At 41.5% G+C, this 23,436-nt stretch overlaps 3 protein-coding genes across 4 annotated transcripts in view; all 3 read left to right on the plus strand.

Moving 5' to 3' along the window:
- Positions 1-954: 954 nt before the first annotated feature.
- Positions 955-1,878, plus strand: hes2.1 (hes family bHLH transcription factor 2, tandem duplicate 1). Its single transcript, XM_056424031.1, has 3 exons — positions 955-1,044; positions 1,156-1,339; positions 1,452-1,878. Exons 1-3 carry the CDS (start codon positions 955-957, stop codon positions 1,775-1,777), a joined length of 600 nt encoding a protein of 199 aa, XP_056280006.1. The 3' UTR covers positions 1,778-1,878.
- Positions 1,879-7,890: 6,012 nt separating this feature from the next.
- LOC130200072 (transcription factor HES-2-like) lies at positions 7,891-8,957 on the plus strand. The gene is made up of 4 exons (XM_056424032.1): positions 7,891-7,980; positions 8,086-8,181; positions 8,294-8,381; positions 8,488-8,957. The coding sequence occupies exons 1-4, from the start codon at positions 7,891-7,893 to the stop codon at positions 8,811-8,813; spliced, it is 600 nt and encodes a 199-aa protein (XP_056280007.1). The 3' UTR covers positions 8,814-8,957.
- A 947-nt stretch (positions 8,958-9,904) lies between these two features.
- The window catches only part of acot7 (acyl-CoA thioesterase 7), a 54,144-nt gene continuing 40,612 nt past the window's right edge, over positions 9,905-23,436 (plus strand). The window contains exons 1-3 of one of the 2 annotated variants that reach the window (XM_056423684.1): positions 9,905-10,121; positions 16,126-16,243; positions 19,479-19,635. In XM_056423684.1, the coding sequence (XP_056279659.1) occupies positions 10,081-10,121; positions 16,126-16,243; positions 19,479-19,635 (316 nt within the window). In that variant the 5' untranslated portion in view covers positions 9,905-10,080. Of the gene's footprint in view, positions 10,122-12,402; positions 14,199-16,125; positions 16,244-19,478; positions 19,636-23,436 lie in introns of those variants that run through there. The other variant, XM_056423683.1, reaches the window with a different exon arrangement.

Raw genomic sequence — 23,436 nt, forward strand, 5'->3', positions numbered from 1 at the left:
ATATAGGTCCGGTTCGGCTGAATCATGCCTATATTCTCATGCACACCGTGTTGTGTTTGACCGGCTTGTGCTGCATGACTCCTCTTCAAACTATACGTTCATACGCAAATGCACGCACCTCATTGCGTGTGTTCAGGTTGTCACGTCACTCTGTCTCCTCCCACTGCTCCAGGTAAACACGGTGTTGTTGATATTGGAAACAAGCTGCCGAGGGTGCACAAGCAGATGTTAATCCATACATAGCGTCGCTTGGGTATGCTTTATTTATTGAAGAAATAGATTAGTCCTGTCACCTCAGAATCACTCATCAGCAGGTTCAGGTTCTTTTATTGTGGCAGATTGGCAAATGAAGTCCAGAAGAATACAATGACTGAATACTTTGATTATGTGAATCAAACGTTTTAATTGTTCAGTCATAGCAATCCAGGGTTCAGGCATATCTCATTCAACTTTGTTTTGATACTTTGACCTCTTATTTGTGGAATTATTAATGCCAAAACAATAATATAATAATAATAAACTGAATACTATTTTAATTTAACAACAAAGACATGCAGGCGAATAATGAAGCAATCCTTACTTAATATTACAAAATAGTAACTACTAAAATCTGCTAAAACAGCATCATTGTTTGCTTGTATGCAAAGTGAATCCGGATGAACGTTAAAGCTTTACATTAAAAAAGTATTAAAGTGCAACACCATCACGGAACTCCGCATACCAGCGGTATAGACGCAGAGTCCCAAAGGGACCAGATGGTCCAGACCGGAGCTCCGCTCCTCTCCCAGAGGCGTCGCCCCCCTGAGTCAAACCCCCCGCACAATGGCTTGTGTTCCCGCCCCTCTGACGCGCCGGATCCACATAAATAGGAGGCTCTCCAACTCTGCCGCACACTTTCAGCTCAGCAGCTCCAAGAGCAAGTATCTCCCCTCAAAAAGCACAACAACAAACGAAATGAGTCCCAGCATCACTACCGAGGCCGACCAGCCTCTCGCTGCCAGGTCCACCGTGGCCCAGAGAAAGCAAGCCAACGAACTGAGAAAGGTAAGAGAAGGAGAGATACGCGTATACGTACTTATAATACGCTGGTTATGTTTTCTCATTTGACCCTTTTAAAAGTGCCGCTGATTAACGTCTTTTCCTTATTTCTTCTAGACTCTCAAACCCTTGCTGGAGAAGAAAAGACGTGCTCGTATCAACGACAGTCTCAGTCATTTGAAAAGCCTGATTCTCCCTCTGGTTGGCAAAGACAACGCACGCTACTCCAAACTGGAGAAAGCTGACATTCTGGAAATGACCGTCCGTTTCCTCAGAGACCTTCCTTCCGCTCCCGCCAAAGGTACGCCCCCTCTCCTGAACTATACACCATATGCATCGCACAAACCATCGTATCTGAGATTGTGGTCTACGCATGGAATTCAAGTCACTAATCAAATCTTTTTCCACTCCAGACTCCGCAGACAGTTACAGGGAAGGCTACAAAGCCTGCCTCCAGCGCGTCTCCACGCTGCTTCCCAAAACGAGTCTGGACCAAGACGCGTGTCAGCGGGTCAACGAATTCGTCCAGCAGTCCATGTCCGCCACCGTCACGCCAACCTGTCTGAACTGCTGCGCTCAGAGCTCCAGAACCTTCCCCGAGATCCAACAGAAACTCCAGAGCCTCAAATCCAGTTTCAGCTCCAAGGTGGAGAGCCAGTCCCGCAGCGGCGCAGCGGCTCCATGTCGAGCGCAGTCAGGGCCGCAGGCTGTCGGCGATGCCATGTGGAGACCTTGGTAGATCAGATGGACGATCGACCTCATGCGTGTTATTTATTTTGTGATGTTATTCATGCTATTTGTGTGTATAGTCTGAGCGATCCAGAATGGTTGGAGTTGCTGTCCAATAATGTAATTCAGCATTTAGCTCATTTCGCGTTTAATGCCAGAGAGCGCACGAGCACAGACCTAAGAGAAACTGAAGTCTTTGAGCTTTTTAAAATGCAATCCTCTTTGGGGTTTCAAAGATATGGGTTGTAGACAACACTTTTGTAAAACCCCAAGGGTTATTTTGTTTGAGGTTTGCACAATGGACTTAAAAGTATTTTGGTCTGTGCAAAAGAATAGTCTGTAAACACCATGTGTTATATAGGATTATGTTATTCATTGACGTTATGTGTATAAAAAAACATGTTTTGTGACACTTCAAATGTTTTGTTGTCGACAAAAGCTTTTTAATAAATGTACATTTCTCAAATATTGCTGTTGTTTTATCTTTTGATTTGGTCGAATTTATCATAAACTCAGACGAGACGAATCACAGTAATATGAAAGGAATGGAAAAGGCGCGTGAACGCATAAAGCCAGAGGTCAGCCTGAGCCCATTGATGCTGACGAGCAGCTGCTCCATTGTTGCAGATGTGAGCTGCCTCCCCAGTTGCCGCCAATTTGGTGGGAAAAAGTTTGACTGGTTGTGAGATGGGACTCAGTGAGATGACGCGTCGGGAATTACAATCACTCATTCGACGTCACCCAAAACACACTGGTTTCTCATTTTACAATATGTAACATTTCCGAAATAAATAGTGATCATATGCTCATGGCTTATAAGTGTGTTAACGTATTAGGTTGTTTATCTGAAATCAGAATTTAACAATTTTTACAAATTGTTATTAAATGTATTCCATGTTATTATTATTTATACTAGATTATCATATAGCCTTTAGATTTTTATTTTTACATTTTCTTTTGCATTAACCACTCACAAAGTGAGCTAAATTCTGAATTTAAAAAATGATGTCCTCCTCCTCAAATGCCTCTGCAGTGAAGGGCACCGTTTATATGCATTTAGTCCTAAATCCATGAAGAAAAGTATTTGAGTGATCGCATACATTCTCTATGTATCATACAACTTTTTAACAAGTTGTTTTAACAAGGGCAGAATAATACTGAACATGAAAACTTGATGATATTCTGTGTGAAAAGATCACTGACAATGCAAATGACATGCAACCATATAACACCACAGCCATTTAAAGCATACGTTTTGGTTACATTCTTTTAAAACAATACTCAATGCCAATAAGTGCATTAAAACACTTCTGTCACGTTATTATTCCTTTCCTGCCGTCCACGAAGAGCTCTTGTGCATCTTGAATGGAAGTGATGAGAACAAACCTGCTTATATTAAACTCCCTCTTTGTGGTTTCAGACAGGGTTATGAGCTCCAGAGGAGCAATGGGAAAACAAAGGAGGAATTTTGTAAGCTTGATTTGTTTCAGACTTAAAACAAAGAGTCATCTCACGTTAAAGTTAAACTATAAGGAACCTCTCAATGGGTATGGCCTGGAGGAATGATCAGAGTGAACGATAATGTCATGTGAAGATATTTTTATTTTATTTTTAAAGTTGTTTCTGGAGGTTTAACATTCTGGACAAAAGATCTGGTTTTCCAGTGCACTCAGAAAACATTTAGAGCCCTTCATTTTTTTCACTCTACTTACTATTTTTGCTTATCAATATGCTCAACAACAACCTATATATATTGATAAAGTGAAAATAGGTTTTTAAATGTATTTTCCCATGTATTAAACATCAGAAACTGAAACAAGCTCAGACTGGTCCCTATGCTCTATCGGGTTATTGTTACGCTATAGAGCAGGTTTCTTCGCTGTCTCTGGCTGCATTTATCCTTGCTTAAGTTCTGACATGTCTCCCTGTCTCTGCCACTGAGAAGCACCCCATGATGCTGCCCCACCATGCTTCACCATAGTGATGGTGTTTGCCAGGGGATGCTCGGCCCCCCGGTGTTAGTCAGACATAGAGTTTGGAGTTCTACCAAAAATAAGGACATCTTCGTCTCTCTGGTCTGAACCAGAGAATCTTTTCCCTCATGTTCTCAGAGTTCTTCAAATGCTGTTTGGTAAACTCCAAGCCAGCTGGCATATGCTTTTTATTCAAGAGTGGCTTCCATCGAGCCAATACCACAAAGGCCTGAGCGATGAAGTGAGTCTGAGAAGGGTCTTCTATCTCTGCAGAGGACTTCCGCAGCTCTAAAAGAGACCGCTGCGTTCTTGGTCACCTCCCTTATGACTCTCCTTTCCCCGTTATGCTCAGTAACCCTAACCCGGATGCAAAAAGGGACAGAGACTGTCGTCTTTTGGAGCACTCCTAAAGACATTTTTCGACTCTGTGGTGGCATCGGACATCTTTTATTGGGTGGTCTGCTGCAGCAGCATCTCGACAGCCGACAGGAAGAGGCTGAACAAACTGCAGGCCAGTGTGCTGTATCCACTGGATACGGAGGTATGAGACATGTGGATGATGGCTAAGCATCCTTGATGGACAACACCATGCGGGATGCCCTGGTGCAGCTCTTCATCAACCGGCTGCTTAACCACCCCCCCCCCCCCCCCTGTCCACCCTGGAGGGGGATGAAGAGGTAAGGCAGGTGCTGCTGTCAGGCTGCAGCCATGCTTCAGACCATGGAAAAACACTTACAACCTGTGCAATATAAATACACTGTGCAATAAGTTATTATGTCTGAATATAATAGTTCAGTGTGGATTCTTTATTCTTTTTTTATGTATTAAAGTTTTTTGTACTGCTTATTGCTTATTTATAACTTTTTTTCAAATCTTGTTTCTTTTTTACGTCTCTTGTCTCAAAATCCAAAGACATGTTTTCACTTTGTCAGTATGGCTTATTTAGTGTGGATTTGGGTGGCTACATTTAAATAATATAACATTGTAAAGAGTTCAAAAAGTGACAGGGTCTGAATACTTTATTTAAAAAGGAAATCTTATTTTATCCGCAACACATAAAACATAGAGGTTGCAAAACGTGAGACTTAGAAGGAATTTAATGAAGTATGAAGATAATTATCATGGATCACAAAAAACATATGACAAAAGTTGTGTGAAAGTAATGTTGATAACAGCCATATAGCAAAGAGGAGGTATGCGAACATACATTTCTTACTTGAATGGATAACAAGTCCACGTTGCTGAGTTGAACAAAATAATTGACGTAACCCATTTATTAACTTGCATCTTATGGCACAAAATCTTGATCGTTATCGAAGATAAAATCCATTTTACTGCCACAAGAAACACGCAGGGCAAAGTGATGTGTACCGACGCCGTGACCATGACGGCTTTCATTACATATCGATGATAATACAGCGTAATAGTTGTATATAATATATATATATATATATATATATATATATATATATATATATATATATATATATATATATATAATACTAGTTACACGTTATAGCTGCAAGGATATGGCTCTCTCATTGTTTGAGTCAGGTGGAGTCCGCCTCGCGGGTTCTCCCCCATCCCGCAGCCCGCACGTGACTCTTAATTCGCATGAAGTTTCGGAACATTTTCAGACAAAGGCTTCCTGTTATCCGGCCTGCACAGATGGGTTACTGACGCCGAATATGCTTGAAAAGACAAAAGGGGACTCTAACCGTAAGAGCAAACCGGAGAAGTGTACCTCCCCCATCCCCCATCATCCCTCCACAGCGCGGAGAGGGGCGCGTGCAGCAAGTGTGCCTCTCAGAAGGCAGCGCTTGGCTTTGTTGAACGATGGAACCACACCAATATAATAATATAATGATATATATATAACATTATATTAGTGTATATATACAATTATTTATATATATATATATTATTAGTGTATATTTTTTCTTTATATATATATATTAGTGTATATACTAAATGATATATATGTGTGTTTCATTGTGTTTCCATCATGATATATAATATATATATACATATATGTATGTATATATTTAGTTATATAACTATATTTAGATATATATGAATGACATTTATTCAAAAATATGATAGAAATATGGACGAAATATATTTTAAATATATATTTTAAACATATTTTATATAATACAATTATGAATATGCTGCGTTTTACATATTTGTTTATATGTATGTATATATAATATATATTATTATCATATATATATATGATAATAATAGAATCATCGTGATGTTTTAGATGACAGTGCTTTCCAGTGTGCATTTAACATAATACTCTTATAGACCAGCATCTTTATCTCCACCAACAGCCTGAGCTTCGTGTTTCGTCATCACCATGCATATTTACTCTATTGATAAACAAGCATTTCCTCACAGCTTGGACGCTAAAATATCCAGCAGCCAAGCTGATGGAGACAATTGCAACATATTTTTCAAACAGGGGGGTTGAGAATGGTTAGTTTCAATTGGACAAAAACATGGACCCATAATGCAGATGGGGCACCCACGCCAAAACTGCGTGGAGATCATGTGTCGTGCGTGTAAAGTTGATAGAAAAAGAGCTTAAGTATATGCAATGCAGAATATGTGTGTGTGTGTGTGTGTGTGTGTGCTCGTGTGTGTGTGTTTGTGTGTGTGTGTGTGGTTGTCTGTGTGTGCACGCATGGATAATATATGGAAAGATCCATGGTGGGGCAGGGAGATTGGCTGTTCAGGATGCTGGTGTAGAGTGCAGGTGGAGTATATGCGGGGCGTGGGGTTGATGGTTGGAGGTTGGGGGTGGGGTTGAAGACTCAGTAACAGACAGCCATCTGGTCTCCAAGGCGCGTGCTACGCCCGTGGTTCCCCTGAATGCCGTGGTATTTGATGGGTTGTTGAGTCTCGCAGTTTGTATTTTACATTTTAAAACTCAAAGCTGTAATTGGAAGTTTAATTCATGCCACATGACACGATGGTTGGTTGATAAAACCACAACATCCATAAGGTAATAGTCTAAATGTGCAGAACACCTAAAAGGTTATAACACACGGTGAGCGTATTGTATTTTTTGTGGCGTTGTCTTGTGATTGGAGCACACGCTCCCCCGTTATACCCCAGCCCCTGATTTCAGCCCCCACTGCCTTGCATGAAGCGTTGGTAGCAGCGGGATACACCCTACAGCTACAGGTAGACCCCCCTGGGCAGAACTGCATAAACCTCATATGCAAAACCTATTGTTGTCTCAATCCAACAGCAGATGTTATTTGAAAGTAGCGTGGCTTGGGTCTGAGATTGGAGTATAGAGTCTGTGGCTCTTTGGACACTTTTTTTATACACGCAAGCCTGCCCCCTATGCCAGTCATGCATGTATTGCACATTGTTTTTCTAAATGTGCACATTTATTTTCAAATAATATGTAATGTAATCGAACGTCGGCAAATTAGACACAATAAAATAGAGTAAAACCTCTGTGTGGAACATGAAATGCAGCACGCAAACATATCCTAAGAACTTAAATGGAGAATATGGTGGACACAAACAGTATATCTAATTAAATCGTTTTACTTGTTAGCTCATACAATAAATAACTAATATGTTCAATCATCACACTAAAATAACATACTTTATTAATGCATTTTGCTTCCCGGCCATAAATGAGCACTGCGTAATTACGCACCATATAGTAACTGATGTTTATGTTACGAAAAATCTGATACTATATGTGAAATATTTAAAGTAATTATTTACTATTTAGTACAATTTAAATTGTATATTTTGTAGAATAGATATTTGGTGAATGAGTATTCATACACTTTAAGCTTTTTTACGCACACGTTTCCTCAGCTTGTTGACGCAGATCTTTTTTAATTTGCTCTATGGATCATAACGCAGACACGCACTGCAGTTGTTATGCGTGGATTAGAGTAGAAGACAGATGGTTATCTTACTAAATGTCATGGTTTTGTGTTGTTTCCATGGAGTAGCGGCGAGTCCAAATCGTTTCGCGTTGGCTTGGGGGCGTACCCGTGACGCACGTTAACCGACGCCACCGACCTGCATATATACCGCAGCTCTCGGCCGTTAGAGACACATCTTCACTGACTTCGGTTTTCAACACTTCTCTCTCACAAAGAAGACGCTGAAAATGTCTCCTAACATGTCTTGTGAAGCTCTCCAGTCTTTTTCTCCAAGGCTAACTGTGGCCAAAAGAAAAGAAGCTCTTGAACTCAGAAAGGTAAGCACTGCCACTGCATTTGTTTTATTATTCTAAACATTTTCTCTGATAATTTACACGTAACGAATGAATGAATATATGCTAACTATGATGTGTTCTTTTCAGACAATCAAACCTTTAATGGAAAAAAGAAGGCGCGCCCGTATCAACGACAGCCTGAACCTTTTGAAAAACCTCATCCTTCCCCTCACAGGCAGAGATGTAAGTTGTTATATCCATTTCAAAATATGCAGAAAACTGTTTTTTTATATGAACAAAAGTCAAGATGTTGAAGGTTCATGTTATAACATTGGCTTTGTATTGTTTTCTCCAGAAGACTCGCTACTCCAAACTGGAGAAAGCTGACATTCTGGAAATGACTGTGAGGTTCCTCGGCGACATCCCCCCTGTTAACACAAAAAGTGAGTTATGCTTCTGCTTCTTTAACACTTTTATTGACATATTTATATCCAGTGGACCATTGTCGTTTTTGAAAAACAAAACTAACATATCATTGTCTTTTTTCAGACTCCGCAGTCAGTTACAAGGAAGGCTACAAAGCCTGCCTCCAGCGCGTCTCCACGCTGCTTCCAAAAACGAGTCTGGACCAAGACGCGTGTCAGCGGGTCAACGAATTCGTCCAGCAGTCCATGTCCGCCACCGTCAGCCCAGCTTGTTTGAGCTGCTGCGCGCAGAGCTCCAGAACCTTCCCTGAGATGCAACAGAAACTCCAAAGCCTCAAATCCAGCTTCAGCTCCAAGATGGAGAGCCAGTCCCGCAGCGGCGCAGCGGCTCCATGCCGAGCGCAGTCAGCGCCGCAGGCTGTCGGCGATGCCATGTGGAGACCTTGGTAGAGTCCCTAAATCAACCCGGTCTCCCAAACCATGTACAAAGACTGTAAAGTGTTTCATATAGGCAGCATTTTGAGATGTATCAATTGTACAAATGCACAGTGATGCATAGCCTCGCTACCGTTGATGAAAAGCCAGAATTCATCGTTAAATCGTATTGGTTGAGTATTATATACTTACGTTTTGCGCACGAGTCTATTGTCCAGTATCAGATGACAAGTTTAGACAGTCGTATTTGTTTAAATCTGCATGTATGTATACGGTAAATATTTAGTCCTATTCGTGGACTAAGTGATTAAGGGCCATTGAAACCGCCCTGTAAGACCCAAAGGGTCAGTCTATGAATTTGCACAATAGACTTCAGTGTTTTGAGTCTGTGCAGATTAACTATGTAGACATATTATGTGTCATTGAAAGTATCTCTGTCGGGATGTGTTTTATTTTTGCTATTTAAAGCAAATGTTGTATGTATGTTGTATAAACTAAAATAAACTACGATGTCGTGGTAAGATATTGTGTTATGTTTTGATTATAAGTTGGCGCACTTCACAAACATATATAGGATAAAGTGAATTCACCTGGCATTGGGTTAGAATTACAGGGGCAGAACACAAATTACAGTGTAATCATATGCATTGTATTGAAAGGCATCAGAAACACATGTTTGAATAAATAAGGCCTGTGCACCTTCCAACCATATAGGATCATAAAAACTGCAGCGTCTCCAGACTTTGAGCTGGTACCTTTGTTCAGCAAACACGTCGCACTGTGTTACGCGTGGAACTGTTTAATGAGCCTGGCTGAGACATCTGCCAAGCAGTGTTAAATACAAACCGTTGGCCAGTGTGACTCCGGGGTGGAGGTTGTGGTGAAACGCGCTCACAGCTGGCACGGTGCGATACTGCCATGATCATGGTCGTGATGGAGTAAATGCGGTCTCTGCTGCCCGCTTCCGACGGCTTACGGTATTGGTATGGTTATGGTTTCTATTTCCGTTGTATAACTATATGTGTTTCCCCGCGTAGCTCTTTTAAATACACCGGTCGCAAAGCTCAATGGCTGTCGCTTGGTGTGCGTCACATTTCTATAAACAATCGCGCTCCACAGAGCATCCTTTGAGCATCGTCGAAGTGGTTTCCACACAGATGAGTCATTCCTCAAGGAGACCAGACAGAGAAGCAGACACGGGACCTCGCTGCAGCACGAGACCAACTAACCCAGAGAGCCCATCGTCATCATCATCATCATCATCATCATCATCATCATCATCATGTCGATGCACGAGGCAGCATCCCTCCTTCAATTATGCAGGTAGGCGATTTATTACGAGCAACCTTCACACGCTATGACGTCCAGTCGAGCGAGGCGCAGCGGGGACAGAGCAGCTCCTCGCGGGGTTATCAGCCCGATAATCCTCTTATTGACCGGTCCGGTTGCTCGGTACACTCCGAAGTCTGAGCGGGTTTATGATCGTTCAAACTGCGTGTTTGTTCAGATATTGTAGCCAGTGGGCTCCCGGCAGAGACTGGGGACCAATTGATATCGTTTGTGATGACGTCAACGCGGTTAGCATCGGGTTGGTATACGCGCTCCAACCACCGAGGACACATTAAGGTCGCCGTCCCTTCACTAAAACTCCAATAAAAGTTGTTTTCTAAAGCGTAAGGGACCGTTTTGCTCCGGTAAATGTGTTTGTTCGGAGTGTAGAGGGTGGTCTTCTATCGCGTGTCTGGCTGAAGTAATGAACAAACAGTGAGCAACGTGTGGTTGGTAAACTCCTACACATATCTTTGCAATTAATCGGCTTAATTGCCCAGCAGCATGCAAAGTGTTTATATAGTTAGTGCACTTGTAGTCAGCCAAAGTCGGAGCCCTTGATCACTGTCACAGTCCCAAATATCTGTCTGCAGGTGTGACGAAGTAATAGTCTGTCTTTAAAGGTGTATTCTTTGAAAGAATGGTTTATGTCGCCAGACTCGCCACCGTCCACACCAGGGGCGTCTCTAGGATTTTGATACATCTGGGGCTTAGCCAGTGCCGCTGCTCGCCATGTTGGTGCCCTAAGCATAACTCCTTCATGATGCCCCCCTGAGATAGGAAAGTGACCCACGGCGAGCGTTTTTATTTATTTTTATTAACCTTCGGGGCTAATTAAAAAACATCCGGGGCTTTAGCCTAGGGACGCCACTGGTCCACACCTTGACACAATTAAGTCAATCAAGTTATTGGCACAGTCAAGGAGACATTTTCAAAAGCTGTCTTCAGCAGATGGCTCAACAGTAGATTTTGCTGTTGAGTCCGCCATCATATATATATATATACATATATATACATATATACAGGCACGTGCACAGATAGAGCCCTAGTGGTGCTCAAGCACCAGCCCTTTTGCCCTGGATGAGAAAAGTGCCCTTATTGCTGGAGACACATTTTTTTAATTCATCCGTATTTAAGAATAAAAGTTACTCTCTCGGTCATCAAGTCCCTCCAAATGTGTTTTAATATCCGACGGGGCATTTATTTGAGTTATTGTGAGAATTTCGCCCGACCTGCTCCGCGGCGCTCACGAGCCCCCCTCCCCCCACCGCGCTCCTCCCTCCTCCTCCACTTCCTCCTCCGCGCAGTGCTCCTCGCGCCACGAAACGGATGCACCTCCTACTCCTCTGACCCGCAGCACCAGACACACAGGTCATGACGCTGTTTGTCCCCTGACGTTGTTTTGTGATAAATCAACCACAACATTAGCGCTGCTGAAAACATGACGTCACAACTGGTCCGACGTTTCCTAAAAAAATAAATAAACAAAAACTCACGAAATCCGTGATTTCAAAGCCTCGTCCAGCTGTTTACTGACGTAAGTTATGTTTAGAGAATAGAGAGAGGGAGAGAGAGGAGAGAGAAGAGAGAGAAAAGAGAGAGAGGGAGAGAGAGGAGAGAGGAGAGAGAGAAGAGAGAGGAGAGAGGAAAGAGAGTTCTTATTCCGTTCTATTTAACAGGGGCTAGTCTAGGATTTGCGTGGCCAGACTGAAAACAAAATAATAAGGCCTCTCTGGTATTGTTCAGAGGGCCGGGCCAAATGTGGAGGCGGGCCGTATTCGTCCCGTGGGCCTTAGTTTGAGGACCACTGCTCTTGGCTGTTGATGTTTATCAATATCGCTCATTTTGAAAATGACGTCAGAGGGCAATACGGATCCGTATCAGACCAGGAGGGCAATACGTGGCTGGGATGATGACCCATTAGCCAATCAGAACGCTTGTACTATTGTTGCTATAAAATAATTCATCTTTATTCATAAAGAATATGTAAGCTAGCGGTCTGATGCTGCCCAGAGGAAACGCAGGTCGAGGACAGCATCATCAGTGTAATGCTGCTAATGCTTCAACTCTTTCAAAATTTCTTTTTGGCATTGGGTGCCCTTTTTTGGGGTTTGAGCACCTGCCCCCCAAAATGTCTGTGCACGTGCCTGCATATATATATATATATATATATATATATATATGTTTTGTTGTTGTTACAGTTTTCTGAACATATTAGACTGTTAAACCCAAATAAAATGAACAAAGACAATAAATCCACCTGTTTGTCAAAAGTTTCCCTTGTTTAAAAATATCCTGGAAGCCAAAAGTATTTTGGTCATATAACATGTCCTTGTCACAGTCAGTCATAACCTGAAGGCTGAAGAGACGGTTGATAGTTCACAGGGAGAGAAGCTGCATTACTGTACGGTGTTGTAAAGAGTTGGAACATAAAGCTGATGAGTGGTTTCTGGCCTGAGGGGAAGCTGTGAAACCTTCTGGACTTTAGTGATTTACCTGCTCCCACATTCTCTTGACAGAAATATGAGAAATACTAGTTTGTGTATTAAGTGCCTACACGTGTGTGTTGATGCAGTTTGATGCCAGCAGGTGGAGACAACTGTTTCCCTGGACATGAACGACATGCGGTCAAAGTGTTTGGGGATTAATTTATCAACCTGCCTCAGAAAAGAATCCCTACACTTCACACAATAACCTTTAGATATGTCCAAACATTGTGTACAGTTATGTGCAGGCATGGACGCAGATGTAAGCAGTTGGTCGACTAGCTTGTATAAACACGGTTTTGGCAAATCCCCTTACCCAGAATTCATTGTCTGTACTGGTCTGATGTCAAAATGTTAAAGGGCGGGTCTTCGGCCTACTTATATTTATCAACAGTAAATGTAACAAGAAAAATATTAATACTTTAACTCTCCTGTACTCTGCTTTTCTAAGTCAAAATAAAAAAATCCTCGGACTTTACCGAGTTTATTGCCAACGTTTCGCTTTCCGGACCACTGAAACTTTCTGTCGAAACATTCATTATGCACCTTAAACGTGTCTACAAATACTACTGCCTGCGTTGTTCTTCGCCTCTCCAAACTTACAGCAGACAAAATGTAGTTGTTGTGTTCCAACTTCAAAATCAATATGTATAAGTATACCTGTATAGAGGATCTGAAAACACTAGATATGTAATTTTCATATACATTGCTTTATCTATACCTGATACCTCAGTGATGGAATATAGGTTGTACATTACATACCATATTCGTAGTTGTTGACAACTATATTGCTATTGTGCTCCACTGTGTGTAATAGAAGTGATCATCATGTTGAAAGGGGATGTATATATGAACAAGATTAGAGGGCAGAGGGACTTTCAGTCTTTCCCTCTAAATCAGTTCCCCGTTCTCGTGGCTTTAGGTGTGGCTGTGCCTTTTTGCTTGTTTGTCTTCAAGTGGGGCATTTCTAAAACCCATAACTACATTTTCGTATAGTTTTTTGTTGTGATCTTGGTCCAGTATTGTTGTTCTAATTAGAGATTTCCTAGCGGTTGTTGAAGAACAATCCCATGGAGACAGGCTGTCATGAATGAAGCAGTTGGCCACACAGTTACGGAAGAAAACATCCATTCCAATGGAGAAAAAAAACCACATTGTATATTCTTATCATGGGCACCACATTTATGAGACCTTAAATACTCGTCAGCTGTGACACACACATCTAGGTGTGATCATAGCAGATTTTATTGGTCAGTTGCTGTCGATCTGTGCATCAGTGTTGAGATCCAGTTTGACCACTAAGGCGGGGTCACATGCATGACGTCACTCGCCACGACAACATCAGAGCCCAGAATCTCAGAAGATGTGAATGTAGTGATTGTACAAAAGGGAAGTGAGCCAGAGAGTAGGACCCAGAGTCTGCGAGTGCAAAGATGCGTTGCTTCAGGCCTCGGAGCAGCAGGCCAGCAGAGGAAGGGAAAGTCGTGGAGCAACTACAAGCCAGAGAAAGTCAGCAAGTCAGCAGAGATGTCAGGGACCCCGAGGAAACACGAGCTCAGCAGGACTCTAACCATCAACTCAGCAGGTAGTTTATTTTCTCACTAACCTTTAAATAAATGCTAGCGTATGTTAAACCTTTGAATAGCTGTTCCAACTGTCAGAGAAGTGTTGACTGAACTCTGTCAGCTTTGAGGCTTCATCTTGCAATATATGAAAGAGTTTACATCCCTTTTTGCTTCCTATAATTAATATTCATATTATAATACAATTTCAATGAATACTACAGCCTCATATCTGATGTCTCTCCATTTCACAATAATTGTCTTCATCACAGTGGTGTAGTTGTAGAGTTTGTCATTTATTATGTGGTTACTGCGCGTTATACAGCGACGTTGAGCGTCCCGATTCCAGTGAACTGTTACTATGTGTCGCAATTGTCAAATTCCCCATCCGCTCTCATGCACCTCGGACTTTAAGAGGAAGTCGACAGCACAAGGAACATTAATTGTTCTTCAGAAGGTTCGTCGTTGTAACAAGCTGACATAACTAATGCACAGTCATTTTAATTAGAAGTCTTTCCTGTGGATCGCTTATGGTGTCTAGAGGTGTATCTCCTGGCTTAGTTTTTGGAACACACCTTTGTCGAGCCTTTGTCCGATACCATTCATGAGTCAGATCTCAGCGCAGAGCTGCATACCTGTCGTGTGTGACAGTGCAGAGTATGGGAGCAGCTTAGATTGTAACTCGTTAAACTAGTTCAACCCACACACTGAGGAATTGGAAACAGGACAGCACGCCAGTGCGTGTCAGAGATAACACTGTATCTGGTCATCAGATAGACATGGAGGATGGAGTCCAAACCTTTTTGAAAATACTCCAGCGGGGTAACGGGTTTCGCTCAAGAGAAGTCCTCCCAACTCATCAGTACATCATAGCGGATATGTCCCGAGATAGTCTTCCTGGTTTCAGCAAACAACCTGCGATAACAACTGTGAGCCTAATTCAACTTAATATATCAGAAACTAAACACGTCAGGGGTTTGAAATGCTCTCCGTAACTGCTCAGTGTCACACAGCCTCGGCACATCTTCTGTTGTTGGCTCAGGCCTGGATTTTAAACATTTAGCACAGATGTTGTTCGAGTAAGAAGAGAATAGGTCATTGATCATTAATGTTACAATCTATTGCGGCTTCCCCTTGTTTAACATTGTTACGTCCCCTTCTTGGTCTAGGGGATAAGCGGGGGGACGAACACATGAGTCAAAGAATATGTGAAAAGATCAAAAGTAGGAGTCCATCCATCCATCCATTATCAATACCGCTTATCCTCATTAGGGTCGCGGGGGCGCAAGTAGGAGTAGGAGTAACGGGTTAAAATAATAATTATTCTTACATGAAAAACAAAGGTTCCATGAAGTAGGAGAGATTGGGACAGTTGTGATTGTGCCAAACAAATAAAATCAACACAACAAAACTCAGCCTGGCTAACTTCCTCTCTGAAAAGAAACAAACAAAATGGCTTCACCTGCTTTATAACAAAGCTATTGTCAAAACAATACAGAGGGAGTTCCAACTTATAGTCAAATGTTTCTCGACACACCTACGTGAGTGCACAAATGTACACGGTACCCCAAACTTACCTACTGTCCTCAACCTCTCACCACAACCCTGCACACCTTGCAGTGTCAGTGTAAACATTACACAATCCAAAAACCACCCCTGAACTCTTCAGGCATCCTCCTCTTAGACGGGGCCCACGCAGCCGATTGGCCAGCTAGCCTTCTGGAACCCAGGTGCAGTCGGATTGGCCTGTACAGGTGGTAATTGATGGCACCTGAAGGGAAAACAATGAGGGAGGGGAGAAAACACAACACTGAAGTAACAAAAATTTTTTGATCAATAATATTTAATTTTCAAGCAAAATCATGAAGTCTTCTTACGATCCTAAAAGCAGATGTTGCGATCCTCCCATGACATCCTCAGTCATGCTCACCAATCTTCTCTCGACTGCAGGATCATGCGGCCAGACGACACCAACATTGTGGGTAACGTCCACGGCGGCATCATCCTCAAGATGATCGAGGAGGCCGGATGCATCGTTGGCACGCGACACTGCAACACACAGAACGGGGTAACTATATCCAGACCAAACCCACACTGGTTACTGCACTGGGAGTAAATTGCGTCGGAGGGGGGGGGGCATGGGGGGGGGGTGACAACTATGCAAATAATAAATCTTCAAAGGGAAATAATGTTTCTTTGTTCGTGTTGATTCTCTCTCCACCATGTGATGAGTCTTTGTTGTGTTTAGAGATAGAAATGTATGAACATAATTGTTTTAGAGATCATAAAATGTTTTATTTACACAGTTTTTAAATAATAGTTTGTTTTTTAAATTTGGAAAAATTCCACATTGTTCTCAACAGTTTATAAGGGCTTTTAAATCTCTGATGTCCAAACTGCATTAATGTTGCTGTTTTCAGTATTGCATCACCCAGATTGTCTTTGACCTTTCACCTGGTAAACTTTACCTACCTTTAACTTGCATCTTTTTGATCGTTATCTCACCTACGACTACAATCTAATATCCACATCCTGCAGATTGTTCAGATAATATATGACGACAAACACATTTGTGGAGACAACACATATTTACACATGGGATTGTTGTGATAAAGAATAGCCATGTATTCTTGAAATCATCAAAGACATTTGAGTCACAATACAAATTTAAAAAACGACTTTCGGTTTTTAAGCTAACTCCTTAATTCTGTTATATATTGTCCACCATTTATAAATGCAAAAGTATCTGGAGTGTTTTTATATCTAATGCTTGATGTTGTGTGATCTTGTCATGTCATTTGAAGGGTCAGCAGGGTTTTGTTCTGGTGTTTGCAATTCATTGAGTTTGAAGTATTTGAGATTTCTGGCAGCTCACAATAAAGCACAAAAAACGATTGAACTTGGAAACAAGTTTCAACAGTTGCTCATTGAAGTTACACTTCATATAAAAACACCCAGCGTGAACCAGGAAGGTAAAGAATTATGCTTCAGATCTAGGTTTCATGTGTCCATGCCCATATTCCTCCCCTGATAACATTTTTCTTTTTGTTTTCTATCTTCTATAGACATCTCGGTACCTTTAACTTGTCTGATTAGCGTCTCTGTGGAGTCAAGTGGCACTGGAGAAATTATGTTCAAATGTCTTTGAATGCTTCATTTTTTAAAACTCCAATTCCGTTCCTGTTTCTTCATCTGGCTTCGATGGAAATTGTTAATGTCTGCACGAAGCCCCTCAGTATTTGCCTTTAATGACACTTATTTAGTGACTGTTTTCTCCTGTAAATAAACTACATCACTGCAAAACACGCACTTTCAAAACAAGCAAACAAAGCAAAGCAAATATTTCTTAAATTAAGTTGAGATGTCTTGCTACCAGAAACAACTTTAGTTCATGTCAAATAAGATTAGTGCTATTCTGGATTCTAGATTACACAGACGAAACTGGTCAAGAGCCCAACAAGATGTTTTACCTAAAATCTTCAGATTGGAAGACTCGAATAAAATGTGTGTTGTAATATCATCGTTTTTAATCAATAATGACGTAGTTACCTCAAAGTTAATCCCTTTTCATGGGCTTTCATGTGTCAAGTGTCATGTCATGATCGGTCTACATCTTTTTGTGTAATCATTGCTGTAGATATATCATTTGTGCTATTTGGGTTTATATTATTTTCATCATCAGTCTGTAGGTGTGTTTGACACAACACATCTGGAGCACAGCTGTGATAAATGGAATACGACAAGTTGAAAAAAGACCAAACCTTTAAATGAGATATTTTGTCTCAAAATGAAGTTGAGAATATAACGTCATGCAAACCCAAACTTGAAAGAGAAGTAGTTATATCTTGAAACGAAGGTCCTGTAACAGATATGCCCCTTTAATCTTGTTAAACCAATCCCCAAATTAGATGCAACTGCTAATGAAGAGAACGCAGGCATTCACTTGAATCAAATCAAACAGCTACAGTTGTAGATATTATTAGTTTCAGTATCACTAAGCAGGTTAGATTCATTTATTAGATTTTATTTCGACCAAATTCTCAGCCTGATGCTTAAGAAGATGCATGCTGTCATGTGCTGGTCATTTGTGGGCTGAAATGAAAGTAGTTTCTACTTAAACCTTTTTACATCTTGTGAAAGTACGATATTGGTATAACTTTTAGGTTGTCTGTTTCTCAAACAATGACAAGGATGTTTCTTTGTTAGTGTTGATTCTCTCTCCACTATGTGATGAGTCATTGTTGCGTTTAGAGATAGAAATGTATGAACATCATTGTTTTAGAGATCATAAAATGTTTTATTTACACAGTTTTAAAATAATTGTTTGTTTATTAAATTTGGAAAAATTCCACATTGTTCTCAACAGTTTATAATGGCTTTTAAATCTCTGATGTCCAAACTGCATGACTGCATTAATGTTGCTGTTTTCAGTATTGCATCACCCAGATTGTCTTTGACCTTTCACCTGGTAAACTTTACCTACCTTTAACTTTGATCGTTATCTCACCTACAACAACAATCTAATACCCACATCCTGCAGATTGTTCAGATAATATTTGACGACAAACACATTTGTAGAGACAACACATATTTACACATGGGATTGTTGTGATTAGATTAGATTAGATAAGATAATCCTTTATTAGTCCCACAATGGGGAAATTGCAGGATCACAGCAGCGGGTGCACATTAGAGCATTAATAAACAAAATACAATAACAATATTAAATGTACAGAGGAATACAAAATATATATATATATACAAGGTTGTGATTAAAGTGAATTGTCAGCAGGTTAAAGTGATCCATTTCTACATCTGAACATTTAAACAAGTCTAAGGATAATACCAATTTGGGGTTGGAAAAAATGAAAAATGAAAAATGTCCACATCATTGGCATCTTGGAGTGTTTGGCCAAATAAGTCAGCCCATCCGATGTTGTCCCACAGCGCCGCTCGTCGGCTCCGTTCGGACAGTCCTTCGGCCAGCAGCGCGCTCTCCGTTGTCCTGTCCGCTCGTATAACCCGTCGAGCGCAGCGTGCGTGTCCGGAGTGAACAATATGAATATATAATAGAATAGCCATGTATTTTTGAAATCATCAAAGACATTTAAGTCACAATACAAATAAAAAAAAGACTTTTAGGTTTGAAGCTAACTCCTTTAATCTATTACATATTGTCCACCATTTATGAATGCAAACGTACTTGGAGTGTTTTTATATCTAATGCTTTATGTTAAGTGATTTTGTCATCTTTTATGTACGATATTGGTATAACTTTTGGGTTTTCTGTTTCTCCTCTCTAGGACCGCTGCTTGGCAGCTCTGGTTCGGGTGGAGAAAACCGAGTTCCTGTTCCCCATGTTCGTTGGCGAGGTTGCCCACGTCACAGCTGAGATCACCTACGCCTCCAAGCACTCGCTGGAGGTGCAGGTCAAAGTCACAGCTGAAAACATCCTGACAGGTGATATGCTCAAGATGATGAATTAAAAGAATAATGAACTGAAATATAATTTCAGGCATACAATTGAAATGCTGCCTTTGTTAACAGAAGTAATATACATAATGTTACATCTCTGGTAACAATATATGGAATTTTAAAGAATTCAGTTTAAACACCACGTTCACCTTTTAGCCTTCTGACCCACATGACTGCAGAGGAGCAGCAAGAAGGACAGACATTCAGGTTCACACGTATTCACAAGAAGGAAGACGGACAACACACACATACACAAGGATACCCACAACATAAACACACACTGCTTGCCACCGATAATGAATGCTCTAACTAGATGGGCATGTGGAGAGTGCAGTCCTCCACAAAGCCGATACCCGATCTCGCAATGCTCATGAAAGTGAGAAACCATTTGAGTTTCCTCCCTGTGATTCCGGTGTGACACCTTTTCATCAGGTTTCATGGAAATTTAGCCAGTAGTTTTTTTCCCATTATTCTGCTGACAAACAAGTCAAACCACCTAATAAAACCTCCTTGGCAGAGGAAATAACTCGGGCTGCAAAAAGACAAGCAAACCAAAACCGGTTACGGTTGTCGTAGCGAGAGCGAGAGAGAGGACCCAAATGCCGACAACTTCTTCCAATGAAATATTTAATTCTGAACTTACAGGTAATACAAGACTAAACAGGACGACAAACACGAACCAAACGGTACGAAGACACTGGAGAACAAATTTTATTTTGGCTGCATGGTGTCAGAGTACTCTTCTTTTCAGTGACTCCAAAGAATCTGACTATACAAAAAAATTTCTTGAATGCTGTGAAGCAGCTGTTTGTGTTTGTAGTCTTCTTTGTTTCTTTATTTGAAACATTTTAAGTCCAAGTTATCCACAGACTCGGGTCCAGGTTAGGTCAGGAGGAATAAAAACAGATCTCTCTGTGATACTCTGCTATTCTACCAGTAGAGGGCAGCACACAATAAGTAACACAGCCCTGAGAAGCATGAAATATGAAACACTGCTTCCGTTGAGGCCCTGCACTAGTGCCATGACAGGGAACAGAAAAGAGCCATGATACTTTCTAGTTTTATAATGTTTGCCAAGTGATGCAGTCTGTAATTTGTGTCTATTATTAAGATATGTGTACACTTAATGCATGCTATGTACACATACGTTTATTATACACGCATGCAGACTTACACACACACACACACACACACACACACACACACACACACACACACACACACATTGGGCTGACCTAGCGTTGTCTCTGAAATGCCAGTGAGAACAGTGATGTGCAGACTGTCGGTAGAAGCGCTGACCATACTGTACTGCTAGAGTTCATGATGAGGATGTTTATACCTACATGTTAGACGCACATGCATAATATACCACGGTCGTACTGGTGTGAATGAGTTTTAGTAGCATTATGAGGAAATGTTTTTCTTGATGTAATTTAAATGTTCCTTTTTTTTACTTGAAGTTAGTATGCCAGCTTAGAGTAACCCGTCCACCTTCAAGACAGTAAGAGAGAGAGAAGACAGAACGAGGGAGCGAGACAGAGGCAGGCAGACACACTGATAAGTAAAAAGATAGCACAGGGAATGAAAGTGGAAGAAAGAGTGAGAGTAGGAAAAGGAAAGACAGAGGGATGAAGAAAAAGAGGTGTGAGAAATAAAAGAAGTATCCCCTAGACAGCCGTTGCCCTAGCAACAGGCTTGTACTGGTTGCTTGGCTGGTTGCTGGGCTGGAAGCTGGTTGACGGAGGCGGAGGCAGAGATATGAGATGGCAGGTGGAGAACAGCGTACATGCATACAGGCATGGGCACGGACAGCCTGCTAGATGGCCTATTGGGAAGGACCCCGAAGGGTAAAGATCGGGAAGAATTTAATTTGATGAATGTTACAGTGCAGTGATCAAGACTTTATTTCTATAATCTTTATTTATTCATATAATGGACAAAAACAATGTTCAAATACAGTTTACAGCATGTAAAGCCTCTGTATTTTGACAGGTTATCCTCATATACACGTTTGCTTTAAACTAAATTATAATGAATTCCTTCCATATTATCATTTAATGTTACAGATAATTCCTGCAATAAAACTGAATGAAACTGAAAACAGGTGCATGTCACTTCATGTCTTAAGTCTAAGTGCAGGTTTACCGTCAGGGCAGTGTGGGTGTAGCGTAGATGAGCGTCGCTTCAACTTGTGTTGAGAGCAGGCGAAGAGGTGAGGTCCTCTGGGACACGCGGGCCAAACACAACATCTGCCCAAATCTCTCTCTCTCTCTATCTATATATATATATACTCTTCCGTCATCCTGATCACAGGAATGTCAGTCTAACAAAACAACAAATATTCAACATCTTTCCCAATCTAGGAGCATTTATGAGAATACCAGTGTACATTTTCCAGTATTGTGTAGAGTGAGCAGACGATGTGCTCAAATCACATGTACGAGCAGTTTCTACATGAAAAGGAGAGGCGGAGGAGAGGCGGAGGAGAGACGGAGGAGAGGCGGAGGAGAGGCTGCGGCTCGGTGGTCTATGAGGTCATGGCTTTAGGAAGTAGGTCATATATGGTGTGTGCATTTGAGTTGACACAGCTGCTATCCATATGAACGTATGAATGTTCATATGTTTTTTTAAATTAGATCCTATTCCAACCTCAGAGGAGTTGTCCGTTCTTATATCAAAAACTGAGAGACAGGTTACGTTAGATGTGTGTTTGTGTGTGTGTGTGTTGCTCTTTGGGCCTTGCATTTAGATGCATAATTTTGCGAATGTGTGTTTGCACATGTGTGCACGTGTGACACAGTATGTTTATGCATCGTGGGTGAATCTACTTGCATGTGTGTGTGTGTGTGTGATTTAATCAGTGTTTGGCCCTTTAAAAGGTTCCTGCGGGGCCGAGGGGGAGGAGAAGATAACGGGAGCAGACATTATTTGCTTCTGTCATGTCGGCTTAGCGTCAGGCCTCACACACTGTCAGACACGGACGCCAAGTGGATGCACCTGCACACATGCTCCCCCACGACACACACACACACACGGACCCGACACAGACTGACACGCGCGTGGGGTTTTAACCTGCTTGCATACAGAGCATGATATGCTCATGCTGACACAATCTGCATCGAAAAGAAAAAAAATCACACACCTAGATGTCTTCACACACACACACACACACACACACACACTGAACACACACGTGTCCCTTCTTTATATATAAATGTCATACTGAGGCAGGGCTGGCAGGGTTTTACATGTTCCTGGCCAGATCTTTTTTCAGGCCAAAGATTGATGGAGAACAGGAACACACAAGAATATGTTTTACTATTTTTCTATAGACTTGTATTTGTGGTTTATATTTAGAATTGGATCCACCTTTGTGTTTTACGCACTCTAAATTCGAGGTTCTATATTTGTGCAGCCATGCATGTTTTTGCAATTTTGTGTAAAGATAAATGCTCATGCTTTTTAAAAATTCTGAAACACTATGTAGATTACGCATCTGCACGCATCTTTGTAATTTTGCATTGAAGTTTATTTTGTGCGTGTGTGTGTGTGTTTTGGGGAAGGAGGCCAGCAAACCAAGTTCCACAGTCAGTCAGGCAACATCTCGTCAGGCAGGCCTCAGTCACGGCCCCCAAGGGGGAGGCTGCCTACTGTGGGCACGAGCCGTGATGATTGTCACCGCTGGGGGGTTTGAACATGCGCACTAACATACACACAGACCCACACATTGGCACACACAGATTTGCATGTACTCATTTATGTACAAACATGCATGAAAATTAGTGC

The sequence above is a fragment of the Pseudoliparis swirei genome, chromosome 9 (genome assembly GCF_029220125.1).
Source record: "Pseudoliparis swirei isolate HS2019 ecotype Mariana Trench chromosome 9, NWPU_hadal_v1, whole genome shotgun sequence".
Taxonomy (NCBI): Eukaryota; Metazoa; Chordata; class Actinopteri; order Perciformes; family Liparidae; genus Pseudoliparis; species Pseudoliparis swirei.